At 45.4% G+C, this 15104-nt stretch overlaps 1 protein-coding gene across 3 annotated transcripts in view; it reads left to right on the plus strand.

Annotated features, from left to right (window-relative positions):
• arhgap20b (Rho GTPase activating protein 20b) overlaps positions 1-15104 on the plus strand; it is a 156827-nt gene that overhangs the window by 78927 nt on the left and 62796 nt on the right. For all 3 annotated transcript variants that reach the window (XM_072505578.1, XM_072505577.1, XM_072505579.1), the window contains exons 3-6: positions 4410-4580; positions 9867-10016; positions 10128-10169; positions 11321-11405. In XM_072505578.1, the coding sequence (XP_072361679.1) occupies positions 4410-4580; positions 9867-10016; positions 10128-10169; positions 11321-11405 (448 nt within the window). The remainder of the gene's footprint in view (positions 1-4409; positions 4581-9866; positions 10017-10127; positions 10170-11320; positions 11406-15104) is intronic.

The raw sequence follows: 15104 nt of genomic DNA on the forward strand, positions 1-15104 counted from the left end.
CAGGGACAATGGGTGAATAGTTGATAAACAGATTTAGGTGATCAGCAAAAGAGGCTACACAAGGAAAAACATTTTTAATACAATGAGTGGTTAATATCTGGGATGCAGTGCCTGATGGAAGCAAATTCATTAGTAGCTTTCAAACGGGAACTGGGTAAATGTTTGAAGGATCAAAAAAATCAGGGATACAAGGAAAGAACAAAGAAGTGGAACTAACTGAATTGCTCTTCAAAACAGCGTAAACAGACTTGTTGAGTTGGATGGCTTCTTTTGTGCTGAACTCTATAATTCTATGGTTCTAGGTTCTGGCAGACTCTTCAATCAAAGGGTGTCATATCCAATCCTACCAATCATATCATTACATCATGATCATCATATGATGCTGGCTACACAAGCTCACTTTCCACTTGGAAAAAACATAAAAAGACATAAGACCCTGCCATGTTTTCTCCCTCCTACATCTGATTGTTACATCCCAGCTACTGCCGTGCCAGCCTGGCAGTGCCACCTGGGCACCCTGGCAGTGCCATGCTGGCACCCATGTTGCACTTCCAGGGTGCCAGGCTGACAATGCCAAGGTAGCATCAGCAGTGCCAGGGTGCCATCTTGCCCAGATACCAATCCCCCGGGGGCCTCCGATCACCTGGGAGACCCTCAAGTGCCATTCTGTCTGGTCCCCGTTTGTGGGCACCAGTACTAAACTGCGCTCGGCTGGTGTTTCCTCGGTGAGGCCAGTCGATCCGGGGCCGGCTAGATGTGGAGTAACCAAGAGGGTGAAATAGTTATGAGGGCAGTATCAGCTTTGTTTTTATTATTCAATCATAGGATGTAGCCATCGCTGGCAAGGCCAGCATTTATAACCTATTCCTAAGCCCTTGAACAGGTATTGGTGAGCTGGCTTCTTGAACCACACCAGTCCATATAGTACTGTAGGTACACCACTGTGCTGTTAGGGAGGGCAATCCATAATTTTGGTTCAGCTACAATAAAAAAAGGGCAAAATATTTCCAGGTCAGAATGGTGTGTGAAGAAGAGGAACTTGAATGGCTTGAACTATTGAATGCAAAAAAGAATGTAGTGAAGTGATGTTTGCTTACTTGAAGAGAGCCCTGGGAGGCTGCAAAGGGAAGATTTGATAGTGATAAAGCTAAAGGATTGGTGTATAGGTCAATTCAGACAGCATGGCAGAGGTGAAGGCAAACTTTACCTTGGCAGTCCTGATCAGATCATCACATATTTTCTTGCACTGCAGCCAGGTCCTGGGAACAGTACTGATGTCATTGACATGGTTTGCCACCTCTCCTTATGCCTACTAATTAATTTGTATTTTCACATGTTGCTGATCTAAGAGGAACAAGGCCTCTTTTCTGCTCCCAATTGATCAATCAGCGTTTCCATGAATACATGAAAGTATTTCTTGCTCCTGGTTAAAGTTACCTTGCTTGATGCTCTATAATCTTGTTGCCCGTTACCTATTGTCATAAGAATTGCCTCCCCTTTAAAGTGTGATGAGATGCCTTAACGTAGCAGGCAGCTACCTGATTTCTTTCCTTCCTAATCAGTAAGTTGCCTATAAGGCATTAGCTGCACATGTCTTCATTCACTGCCCGCTTGACTTGTACTGGAGATGGCAATCATCCCATCAAGCCTGTCAGTCATTTGTCATACTACAATGGTGATTGAAATGGGTGGATTCCATGAGCTCATGCATCTTTTGGAAGTTTGAAGATGATAGTGTTTGAAAATTTGAAAATGTGTTTGAAGTATATGCACGTAGGGATGTGACCTTTGTCAGCTCGGAGTAGATATGACAATACAAGTGCTACATTCCAAAACTGTTGCTATATTTGATGTGCCACGTACAAAACAGGGGAGGCATTTAATCTTCCCGTCACTCAACCCAATAGACATTTTCAAAGAGAGCTTTCAGAATATCTTTGACAAGTGGGTGCTGTATTTTTTGTTAACCCAGTGACGGCTTCAATCCATGAGGTAAAATTAGAACATAGAACATAGAACGGTACAGCACAGAACAGGCCCTTCGGCCCTCGATGTTGTTCTGAGCTTTGTCCAAAACCAAGATCAAGCTGTCATTCTGGTGTGCTCCATGTGCCTATCCAATAACCAAAAATTGTTGCAGAGAAAGACATTCCACATTGAGGATTTTAATGTAGGAGAAATTGAGCATTTTCCGTAGATTATCCCAGTATCTGTCAAGCATAGAGCTGGTTAACTGTAAAACGAAGGTTTCTACATCAGTGTTCCACCGTTTTTAGAATTGGAGAAGTTTGGATTGTTAAAGGTAATTTAACACAATACTGGCCCTTTCAGCATTCATGTTTTACTATAAGATTCAACCCAACACCCACTCTATTTTAAGGAACATTAATTCTTTCCCTTACTTCCTTTGAAGCAAACCTGTGGTGGCTCGAGACATAAACTGGAGGCTTCCAGTAGTTAGCAAAGGAATTTATTGATGAAAGGCAAAGGGAGTTAGATAACAGGCACAGATCACTTTACAACCGGTCTTTATTCTTCAGCTCCCTGTTCAACACTGCCAGGGGTCCTGCTCCCAGGGCCCCGCGTATACTTCCACATTGACTGGTAGCAATTGAATCTGAATCAACTCTTAAGAAATTTGTTTTTAATGACAATTTGAGAAAATGAAAAAGAAAGACTCACATGTATGTCTCAAAGCTCCTTACAACCAATGAATTGCCACTGCTGCATTGTAGGAAATGTGTTACCCACTAAACACCAGTGTTACAATTTTAATTTTGCATACAGGTGAGTGGGAATACTTGTTATTGATTAATTGAATCTAAATCATGGAATAACCCTATGATTATTTTTCACTCCCCTTGTGAGCAAGTGTCTGCACTCTACTTGGTTACTGTCTACAGATACAGACAATCACTCTGTGTTGCAGCATTCCTAAAGAGTTACCTTCAAGTAAGACAGGGATTGCAATCCAGAAAAAAGTGACTACTGTCAGTTCTCGGACTTACAACATAATTGGTTCCCGAAATCCATGCTGTAAGTCAAACAGTCATAAGTCGGAACCGGTTTACGTGTAGGAACAGTGTTCTAAATGAAAGATTGGTTCCTGAACCTTGGCACGACACCCTGGGAGGGAGGCGGTTTTTTGACCGCGTTTGCCATGGACGCAAATTCCGTTCTGGCCACTAACTCTCGTGAGCCGGTCATAGCGAGATTTGGGCCGTGGAGATCTAAAGGTGAGATTGCCATCAATTTAGGTCAGCTAGACAGCTGGTTTGTGATGCAATGTTAGGCCAGCAGCACGGGTTCAATTCCCGTATTGGCTGAAGTTATTCATGAAGGCCTCGGCCTATCAAACTTGCCCCTCGCCTGAGGTGTGGTGAGCATTCAGGTTAATTCACCACCAGTCAGCTCTCCCCCTCAAAGGGGAAAGCAGTCTATGGTCATCTGGGACTATGGCGACTTTAACTTACCTAAATAGATTTAAATATGGCTAAATGGCAAAACGCCTTACCTTCCGGGTTCACCGTATGCGCCCCTCGCCAGCCCTGGCACCGCCCCCTCGCAGTACCGGAGTGGAGCCTTTAGTTATGTGGGGAGGGGGGCGATGTTGGAGGGTTGGGGATGTTCCCCTTGTCTGCCAGGTATCCCGATTTCCAAGGGGTAGGGTGGAGGGCTTTAACTTAGCTTTGAGAGTGTCCCAGCTTAAGCGGCGAGGTTAGGCCATGCCCCCGCCCTCCCCAAGCTGGCTGTGTAATCCTCGACAGCACCTTGAAATTGCACTGAGTGCCGTTTGACCTGATTAGAAAAGGAAGTTGTGAAACCAACAAGTTTGACACTGCCTTTCTCGCCTGATCCAGCACGAAAACTCCACTCCCTATTGCCGCTGAATAATGAAACATTTTTGAGATCTTGCTTCAGTTTAATTGCCTTACTGTAGTGTATTTCCCATGATGTACTGGTACCTACACTTTCAAAAACACTTATACACTGTATCTGAGAAGGAATTTGCCCTTCCTGCGGTTGGGAAAGGTGGACCATTAAGGAACATAACAATTGGTAAAGATCAACGGTTCGCTGGCATGGCATTGTAAAGTTGAAACGGGTAAAGTCGAAACAGGGTGTCAATTAATAAACGTTAGAAGGGCCATTTGCTGTAATTCGAATGTCATAAAGTTGAGAACTGCCTATCATAAAACCAGTTACATTTATAACATGCCTTGCATGTAACAAAGCATTCCAAGGCATTTTACAAGGGGAGCACTGAATAGACCATAGGATAAAAAGGTATATCACACTTTCTTGATGGGTAACTTGACAAGAGCCAAAAATCCTTAAGAACAAATGTTTAATATCATTCACTTTCCTATAATTTGGCCCAATTTTTGACGACTTGTTTTTCTGCACAGAGATGGACTGATTTCCCCTACGTCTCCTGACAGCAAATCACTTGTTCGAGCCTTCAGTAGCCCCACTACAGCCTTCATCATGGATGAACGAGTCCAGCTCACAACAGGACTGCAGACGCAGGAGCGCCACCTCTTTCTCTTTAGCGATGTCTTGGTGATTACAAAATCAAAGTATGTATTTCATACACATTATTTCCTTCTTAAAAAATTTTTTTTCGAAAAAGAATTTTTCATTACTCCAAAATAAATCAACACTAACCACCAAATATATACAGATACAGTACATGAATATCACCTTCAAAAGTTTACCCACTAACACCCCTCACACCCTCCTCTAACAAAATTTAAACTAATAACAACCACCCCTCCCAACAGCTGACCGTGACTAGGTCACTGAAAAAAGAAATGAATGGCTACCAGCTCGAGTTGAACCCTTCTATCGAACCTCTAATAGTGTACTTGACCTTCTCCAGGTAGAGGAACACCATTAGTTCTCCCAACCAGGCCGAGGCACTTAGTGGACCATAAGACACAGGAGCAGAATTAGGCCAATCGGCCCATCGATTCTGCTCAGCCATTCAATCATGGCTGATATTTTCTCATCCCCATTCTCCTGCTTCTCCCCATAACCCCTGATCCCATATTAATCAAGAACCTATCTATCTATGTCTTAAAGTCACTCAGTGATTTGGCCTCCACAGCCTTCTGCAGCAAAGAGTTCCACAGATTCACCACCCTCTGGCTGAAGAAATTCCTCCTCATCTCTGTGAGTATGAGAACTCCACCCCAGCCGAACTCTCTTCCAGGCTAACAACCAGGCAAAGATGACGACATCCGCCTTCACCCCCGACTGCAGCAACGTTGAGTCCGAAACCTCCAAACTGGCCACCAGCGGGCAAGGCTCCAGCATGATCTCATGAATCCCTGACATGCTGTTAAAGAAGGAGACTCAAAAGGTTACAAGTTTAGGACACTATCATGATTCACTGGCCCCGAGAACAACGTTCACACCTATCCTCCACCCCCGTGAAGAAACCACTCATCCACGTCCTGGTCAGGTGCACCCTGTGCACTATCTTGAACTGCATCAAGCCAAAACTAGCACAGGAGGAGGTTGAGTTGACCCTGTGAAGAGCCTCACTCCACACCCACACCCTCAAAATCCGGACCCAACTCACCCTTCCACTTCCTCATTACCTCATCCAATGGAGCCTGCTCCGCCGACAGGATCTGTCCATAAATCTCCGAAACCTTTATCTCACCCACCACGGCCAGAGACCACATCCTATTCAGGAGGGAGTAAAAAGGCGCCAAATAAAACAAAGAGATCTCCTTCCACAGGAAATCATGTACCTGAAAATACCTAAACAAAGTAGACCTCAGGAGTTGGAATTTATCCATCAGATTCTGCAACCCCAAACTCTAAGCTCATTATCTATTCCTATCCTAAAACAATGAGCTGCAGCTCCCCCTATCACTACGTTCCGGTTAGCTAACCTTTTCACTTACTAGGGCAGCCCCTGCCTGGGATAAAGATAAATAAAAAGCCTTATCAACTGGCCCCCTGCCCACGTCCAACTTAACCAATGTGGAAAAGAAATACACCAATCCCACACAAGAACAGTAAACAACCAAACTGGTACAAGAAACCCCAACAAATCCCCATAACACATGTCCTCCCCAATAACACCAAGACCCCATCAAATAACAATTAGCTCACCCCTAGCCCATGCTTCCTCACAAAAGAATCAGCCTCCTTCAGCACATCAAATAGTCTTTCGAGTCAAAAGTCACTCAGAGGTATGCAGGGAATACCACTCCAAACCGCACTCCACTTCTATATAGCGCAGCCTTGGCCTTGTTAAACACCGGCCACCTTTTTCCAGCTCCACTTCCACATCTTGTTAGAGCCTGATGGCGTGAGCTTCCCATCTGTAGTCTCAGTGCTTCTTTGCCTACCCCAGGACTCGTTCCTGCTCCTGGTAGCTGTGGAACCTGACAATCATTGTCCGTGGTGGTTCACCTGAACAGGGCTTCTGTCGGGGCAACTGGTTGGCCCGATCCAGCTTGTGAAGAGACGACGATCCACCCTCCCCCAATGTCTTTCCAAACAACTTTGTCATATAATCAGTTGGATTCGGGCCCTTGACTGACTCTGGCAGCCCCATGACTTTTAGGTTCTGCCTCCTGGAGCGGTTCTCCTAATCATCCACCTTGGCACGTGTTTGATTAACACCGGCCAACATTGCCATCCCAGCCTCCAATGGGACAATACGGTCACCCTGGTTCGAAAGAGCTGCCAACACACTCTGCAACACTGTGCCATGCACCTTTACTGTTTCATCAGTTTTTGCTAGCGCCGAATGAATTGGATCTAGGGCCATCTCTATTGAATTATGGAGGTCCTCGGAGACAACCTGCTGCTGTTTGTTAAAGTCCGCTGCCAAGATGCCCGTGACCACCCAGCCTCAAGATGCTGCAGCACATCTTGTAGTTGGTGTACACTGCTGCAATTGTGTGCTGGTGCTGGAAGGGGTGATATTGGACACTGTGCAATCACAAGTGAGCATTCCCACTTTTGCATTAGGTTGGGAGGGAGGCCAATGCTGAAATTGGCTGGGATTAGGGAACTACCGTGAGCATCTCTGCAGTGCTGTGCTGGGAACAAAATGATTGACCTCCAAAAACCACAACCAGCTTCCTTTGTGCTATAGTTACGACTTGAAGCAGTGGAGAATTTTTCCCCAAACATTCCCATTGACTTTATTCTGCTAGGGTTCCTTGACGTCACAATTGACATCAAAGGCAATCACTCTCATCTCGTCTCTGGAATTCAGTTTTTTCATCCTTTCCTGACAGCACTGTGGGGTCAGAATTTTATGGTCCTCTGCCAGCAGGTTTACAGGCTGTAAACTTCCCCAGTGGTCTTCGGACTGCCCACCCACCCATCCTGACCTGTCAATTTTACAGGGGACATGCAAGGTTTCAGCCGATTGGCTGGTCCTAACTCCAGGTGAGGCCCTTGAATGGGCAATTAATAACCACTTAAGGGCCATTTTCCACCCAGCCTCAATGTTGAGGCTAGCAGGAGGAGTTCGGGGGGGTGGAACCCTGGTAAGTCGCTTGGACCTTGGGCAGGAAGGGTGAGGGTTCACCTACCTTAACGGCCTCCTTTCCACATTGGGCAAATTCCACAAGTTCTGGCATCCATGAGTGCTCCCTCCACCCCCACCACCAGCCTCCATAAAGACTCCTACCTTTCTTTCCCCACATCCCCCACCTCAGCTTGCTGTGAGACCACCTGCACTTACCTGGTCCTTGACTCCGATACTTCAAATTGGTAGCACAGTGGTTAGCACTGTTGGGGGAATACCGCCCTCACAATTCGGTAACTTGGACATTCTGAACACTTCCTCTTTTTACTCCGGCGTCTGCGCCCGTTCCCAGACCCCTATTCTCCACCCTCCATGGAGCTAGCAGGGGCGTCGTGCGATTTACAGGGGCGGGGCCTCAGCGCGGCGTCAGAGACCCGGCGGCGCGTAAAAGACGTGGCGCCTTCGGTCCCGTGCATGCGCAGTTGGGCCGGCGCCAACTAGCGCATGCGCGGTGGCCGCCCTCCCCTAGACCGCCCCGCACAAAAATGGCCCATCGATACAGGTTCGCCCATGGAAGAAATGAGGCCCGCTGACAGAGAGGCCAGCCCGCCGATCGGTGGGTCCTGATCGCGGGCCAGGCCACTCTGGAGGGCCTCCCTGGGGTTGGAACCCCCCCCCAAAGGCCGCTCCCGGCCCTTGAAGCCCGGTCCCGCCGTCCTGAGAGCAGGTCAGAACGGCACCAGCAGGACTGTCACTTTTTTCGCCGGCCGCTTGGCCCATCCGGACCGGAGAATCGCCGCTCGCCGTTTGCGCCGATTCTACAAGCTGCCCGGTGCGATTCGCGCGCTGCTGGTTTCGGGGGGGGGGGTCACGTGCGGGGGCCGGGGCGGCGTGGCGCGATTCGCACGGCGCCCCGGCAATGCTCCCATCCGGCCGGGAGGGGGGGGGGGAATACCGCCCTCGCTGTTTGGTAATTTGGACATTCTGAACTCTTCCTCTGTGTACCCGAACAGGCTCCGGAATGTGGTGACTAGGGACTTTTCACAGTAACTTCATTGCAGTGTTAATGTATGCCTACTTGTGAGAATAAAGATTATTATTATAACGCTTCTTGTCAACGGTGTCATTTTTTGTTTAATGCTGCATCTGTACAGCATAATGGGGAATGTAAAAAATGACATGGACACTTCTTTGAACTCGTTATATCACAGCATAACCTAATAATAATAATAATCGCTTATTTTCACAAGCAGGCTTCAATGAACTTACTGTGAAAAGCCCCTAGTCGCCACATTCTGGCGCCTGTTCGGGGAGGCTGGTACGGGAATTGAACCCACGCTGCTGGCATTGTTCTGCATTACAAGCCAGCTGTTTAGCCCACTGTGCTACCTAACCCATAAAGGTAACAACAAAAGTCACCATAGTATTTCAAAAACACCATATATACATTTTTTTAATTTACAGGACCCAATTCATTTTTTCAATTAAGGGGCAATTTAGTGTGGCCAATCCACCTAGCCTGCACATCTTTGGGTTGTGGGGGTGAAACCCACGCAAACACAAGGAGAATGTGCAAACTCCACACAACAGTGACCCAGAGCCGGGATTGAACCTGGGACCTCGGCGCCGTGAGGCAGAAAAACACCAGATATGATTATTCTCCAGCTCCCACTCCACTCTCTAATATATTTGTTTATGTAAAATGCTAAATAATTTAATAAGCAGACTCCCACTGCTTTCTTTGGGTGCAGCACTGTACCTTCCAACTGTAGCTTCTGATGTGTGCACCTTTAACATGTTGCAAGTGCATTCAGTAAATGTAGTACTACACTGGGAGTTGACTTGTGTATAAGATTAGATCCAAGTTTCGCCATGAAATGGATGGAAACATTTATTTTTAATACACAAGTTTATAGGACACTTGAGGACTATGGAACATAGATGCTTGGAAGAGGACGCCCTCTATGATTTAAGACTTGCAAACAGCATGGAGGGAGAGTGCACACATAACTGTCCTGGAAATTGAATAACTGAATATACCCACTTTTAGACCACCATTATTTCTTTTCCTGAGGCACTGATTCTTGGCGAGGTCACACAAACTGGCAACCCGCCGTTACCGTACCCAACTGGCAATTCTTCATGTGTGAACCTACATAATTTGCGGCAAGGACCCCCCCCCCACCCCCCACCCACACTCCCCTCCCCCCCCTCCCCCCACAGCTATTCAACTGTATCAGCATCACAGCCAAGCCCATAATTCACCGGACATTCACACACAACACTTTACAGCAAAAGTCACTAGTCATCATCTGCAGGAAACCTGATTGAATTTTCTATTCCATCCCTCAATACTACACAGGTCATCAACAAACTTAAAGCTGAAGAACCAGGTCAGCTTGTGTGAAATGTGGACAGCCTTCTGCATCGATGAAGTATGTGAGAGGAAGACAACTCCAGAGAATTCTTTTGTCATCGGATGGCCCACAACTAACTGTGTGATCACTTTTAGGTGAAAGATCATTTTGAAACTTCCTGTTTAAATTTTGTGGGAGGGTGCATATGGAGAGACTTTAATGCAACATATCAAAAGCTTACCCAATTTTTACTAAATATTTTTCAGTTCTGCAGAAGGAAAGGAGAAATGGCTTTCAGCACTGCAATGGTAAGACGTTCAATTCTTCTTCAAGCTATGGTATATGTAACATTTTATGTGATGCAGAGTGGTGTCTCTGTGATATGATTCTGACTAAAGGTCGCAAAGTGGACATTAACATTTTTGATTTCTTTCCTGAAGTGGGATAGAATTCCACTGGCGTCGGGTGCTTTCTGCTACCTTGCCATGGGGACATTCTTCATGAGCGAGTTGGACAATGAGTATCAACTGGCTATTCCCCAATAGCCAGTTGATAATCTGACCCTAATCTGCTCTCATTCAATTTCTACATTTCCATATTTTCTGTTCATGGAAAAGTGATCAAAGCTTTAAAATTGCTGTTAGTGTATCACTCAGGAGTAATCAAAAAGTTACTGTAATGTAGGAGGTGGGGAATTGCTACTCATACTGCTGTTTCAGCCTATATCCGTACCTCGTGCTGAGGTTCAAGACTACTAGATTTCCATCAGATTGTATTAACAGACATATGTTGCCTGATAACGGGCTTATAACATTCACAAAGGAGTCACCTGGAAGAAGCTGCAGGTTACGTATCACACACCTGAAATAGAGTGCAAACACCATGCAACATTAGCTGGTGGCATTCACCAATTACACGAAGGGAAAACAAACACTTTGCATTCATTTGAAGATTATTTTAGGTTACAAAGTATCAAGAGCTGAGCTTAAGATAGCAATGGATGGTACTTGAAGAATTGATCATGAAAGGGAAGGTCAAGGTAGTTTGGACACTAACTTGGGCAGGCATGGGTTTCCTCTTCAATAAATAGTGTAGCTTGGAAGTAGCCTTCAAAGATAGTAGATCTATAGACCATTTCTGGTACTGGGGCCAATTAGTTACTTTGCTCTTCCATGGCTTTGCCATATGGTCCTCAAGATAAGGACAACAAATAATGATTACTCTGGAAAGTCAGGTGGAGGTGCCTCCTGTAATTTTAGATTATGCGCTAAGCTGTTTTCAAATACATTTGCCATCAACTCTGCTTGTGATTTTTCAAAAACATTATTTACCTGTGGAATACATTGCTTCAGACCTTCTTTGGTGATTCAAGATCAAAGCAGATTGTTCACAATATCAAGTTGCTGTGAGTAGTCTTATGTGTTGAGATACTAATCATAGCTGTTTGATCTGTATACAGGCAAATCAATGAGATGAAGCAGAATGAGCATCCAAAGAAAATATCCATGAAGATGCTCGTGATGACAAAGCAGAGTGGTGCCTCAGTATGTATTGTCACTTCTAAGTTGTATTTGTTAAAAAGCACTGCCAAAGACACACTTTTCACATTTCTTGGGATTAAGTTTGTTTTGCTGATTTTTCTAAAATTAAATAAATAGCTTCTATTCAAAAATAGCCACAGTCATGTCATTGTAGCAAAGCTGTAAATCATAATTTTCTTGCCCACCCTCGCCTTGTGTTTCCCACAGTTACAGGTTCTTGCTGTGGTGCAGTGCCACACTTACCAACAATTTACCCAAGTAGTTACTTATGTCTGGCTTTACACAGTGAATGGTGGGAGACTGTCTGAGAGGTTAAATAAACTTGGTTTGTTCTCACTGGAAAAACGGAGGTTGAGGGGTGACCTGATAGAGGTCTCACAATTATGAGGGGCATAGACAGGTAGATAGTCAGAGACTTTTTCCCAGGGTAGAGGGGTCAATTACTAGGGGGCATAGGTTTAAGGTGTGAGGGAAAAAGTTTAGAGGAGATGTACGAGGCAAGTTGTTTACACAGAGGGTAGTGGGTGCCTGCAACTCGCTGCCGGAGGAGGTGGTGGAAGCAGGGACGATAGTGATGTTTAAGGGGCATCTTGACAAATACATGAATAGGATGGGAATAGAGGGATACAGACCCCCGAAGTGTAGAAGATTTTAGTTTAGACGGGCAGCATGGTCGGCGCAGATTTGGAGGGCCGAAGGGCCTGTTCCTGTGCTGTACTTTTCTTTGTTCTTTGTTCTATTAAAGCTGAGACTGACCCTGCTCTTATTTGATGTCAGACATAGTTCAATGGGTCTTATAAAGGTGTTCATAGTTTAGGTAGTTCAACAGAAAGTATTTATTAACTAGTAGAAACTATATACATAGGTTCAGTAAACATCCAAACCAGGAATTGTCTCCATACTTGCTTCTATACAAAGCTCTGTCCAACATCTCACTGAGCCCTATGTAAAAGTCATGTACTCTGTTACATTACTATATTAGGCAGTATTGTACTCAGTCCCATGTTAACCCTTTATTAAAAAAACTAAAATAATCTTTATTGTCACAAGTAGATTTACATTAACACTGCAATTAAGTTACTGTGAAAAGTCCCTAGTCGCCACATTCCGGTGCCCGTTCGGGTGCATGGGGGGAGAATTCAAAATGTCCAATTCACCTATATGCTTTGCCCTTATAACACACCCTACCCCAATCTTTATCCAATATATTTACAAGTTATCCCAGTTTACCCCATGTACTTACGTCATGACTACTACCCCATCTCCCCTGCCTCTCAAGTCTCTGAGTTCATAGGTTCAGGCAGTCTGGAGACATTACAGCCCTTCCATATCTCATTTACACCACTGTCGGAGGGGTGATAGGCCCTGTCACTGCAGATTAACTTTATTGAATCGGAGGTTGTTCTGGCATCTGGGTATCTTTTCAACTTTTAAAAATTCTTTGGCATTGAATCGCTCTTGCGGATTCTCCTATTGTAGTGATAGATTGATCCCACTCTTTAGGGGCAGACAAACTCTGGACTCATACCTATAGTGTTTTTTCTCTCCTTCCTTCATACAGCTCTCTGTGACACACCTGTGATGGAAGATGGCTCTTCCTCTGTGAGGTTGTGACTTGGGGATTTATCCACTTTTAGGCACGTTTAAACCGTTAAATCCTTCCCCCTCTCAATGTTAGGTCGTTCAAGTAAATCACAATGCGCCTCCCTAATTTCTATGCCAACATCATCCTTCTCCGTAGTGAACACAGATGCAAAGTATTCATTTAAAACCTCACCAATATCTCACTGTTCCACATACAAATTGCCACATTGGTCCCTAAGGGGCCTGACTCTTACCCTGGCCAAACTCCTGCGCTTAATATACTTAGAAAATACCTTTGGAATTTCCTTTATTTTACCCTCCAGTGCTTTTTCATGCCCATCTTTGCCCTCCTAATTTCTTTCTTAAGTAACCCCCTATACATTCTATACTCCTCTTAGGCTTCCGCTATTTTGAGACCCCTGTTCCCTGCCATAGGCTTCCCCTTTTTCTCCTCATCCAACCCTGGTTATCCCTTGATATCCAGGGTTCATAGAATCTTAGAATTTGCAGTGCAGAAGGAGGCCTTTCGGCCCATCGAGTCTGCACCGCCCCTTGGTAAAGAGCATTTTATCTAAGCCTACACCGCCTCCCTAACCCTGTAACCCCACCTAATCATTTTGAACACTAAGGGCAAATTAACATGGCCAATTCTCCTAACCTGCACATCTTTGGACTGTGGGAGGAAACCGGAGCACCCGGAGGAAACCCACGCAAACACGGGGAGACTGTGCAGACTCCGCACAGACAGTGACCCAAGCTGGGAATCGAACCTGGGACCCTGGAGCTGTGAAGCAATAGTGCTAAGCACTGTGCTACTGTGCCGTCCACGGGTTCTCTGGACGTATTTCTTCCGTCCTTCACTCTCACGGCAACATGGTGGCCCAGTACTCTCTTATTTCCATTATTGTATGAATAAGACCATAAGACATAGGAGCAGAATTAGCCATTCAATCATGGCTGATATGTTTCTCAACCCATTCTCCTGCCTTCTCCCAGTAACCGTTTACCCCCTTACTAATCAAGAGCCTATCTATCTCTGTCTTAAAGACACTCAGTGACTTGGACTTCACAGAGAATGGGTTCCACAGATCCACTACATTCTGGCTGAAGAAATTCCTCCTCAACTCTGTTTTAAAGATTCGTCCCTTCAGTCTGAGGCTGTGTCCTCGGATTCTAGTTTCTCCTACTATTGGAAACATCCTCTCCACGTTCACTCTATCTAGGCCTCTCAGTATTTTGTAAGTTTCAATGAGTTCCCCCTCCCCCATCTTCCTTAACTCGATCAAGTACAGACCCAGAGTCCTCAACCGCTCCACATATGACCAGTTCTTCATTCCAGAGTCATTCGTGTGAACCTCCGCTGGGCCCTCTCCAAGGTCACACATCCTTCCTTAGTTACAGGGCCCAAAGCTATTCACAGTATTCCATATGTGGCCTGACCAGAGCCTTCTATGGCATCAACAGTACATCCCTGCGCTTGTGTTCTAGCCCGCTCGACATGAATTTTAACATTGCATTTGCCTTCCTAACTACCAATTGAATCTGCATTTTAACCTTAAGAGAATCATGAACAAGGACTCCAAAGTCCCTTTGTGCTTCTGATTACTGAAGCCTTTTCCCATTTAGAAAATATTCCTCTATTCTTCCTACCAAAGTGTATTACCTCACACTTTCCCATGTTGTATGTCACCTGCCACTTCTTTTCCCACTCGCCTAGCCTGTCCAGGTCCGTCTGCAGCCTCCCTCCTTCCTCAACACTACCTGTCCCTCTATATATCTTTATATCATCTGCAAACTTAGCAACAATGCCCTCAGTTCCTTCTTCCGATCATCAATGTACAGCATGAATAGCTGTGGTACCAACACTGACCTCTGCGGAACACCACTAGTCATCGGCTGCCATCCTGAAAAGGATCCCTTTATCTCCATTCTCTGGCTTCTGCCAGTCAGCCAATCCTCTATCCATGCCAGTACCTTGCTCTGATGTACATTTTTCTCCAAGCAGCAGCTCCCAGTTAACTGAGACAGATATTGTATTATTTTATTAAAATTAGCCCTCCCTCAATGCAGACTCTTAATTTCCAGTCTATCTTTGTCCCTTTCCATAATACCTTAGAT

This window comes from Scyliorhinus torazame, chromosome 5, assembly GCF_047496885.1.
Source record: "Scyliorhinus torazame isolate Kashiwa2021f chromosome 5, sScyTor2.1, whole genome shotgun sequence".
NCBI classification, from domain to species: domain Eukaryota; kingdom Metazoa; phylum Chordata; class Chondrichthyes; order Carcharhiniformes; family Scyliorhinidae; genus Scyliorhinus; species Scyliorhinus torazame.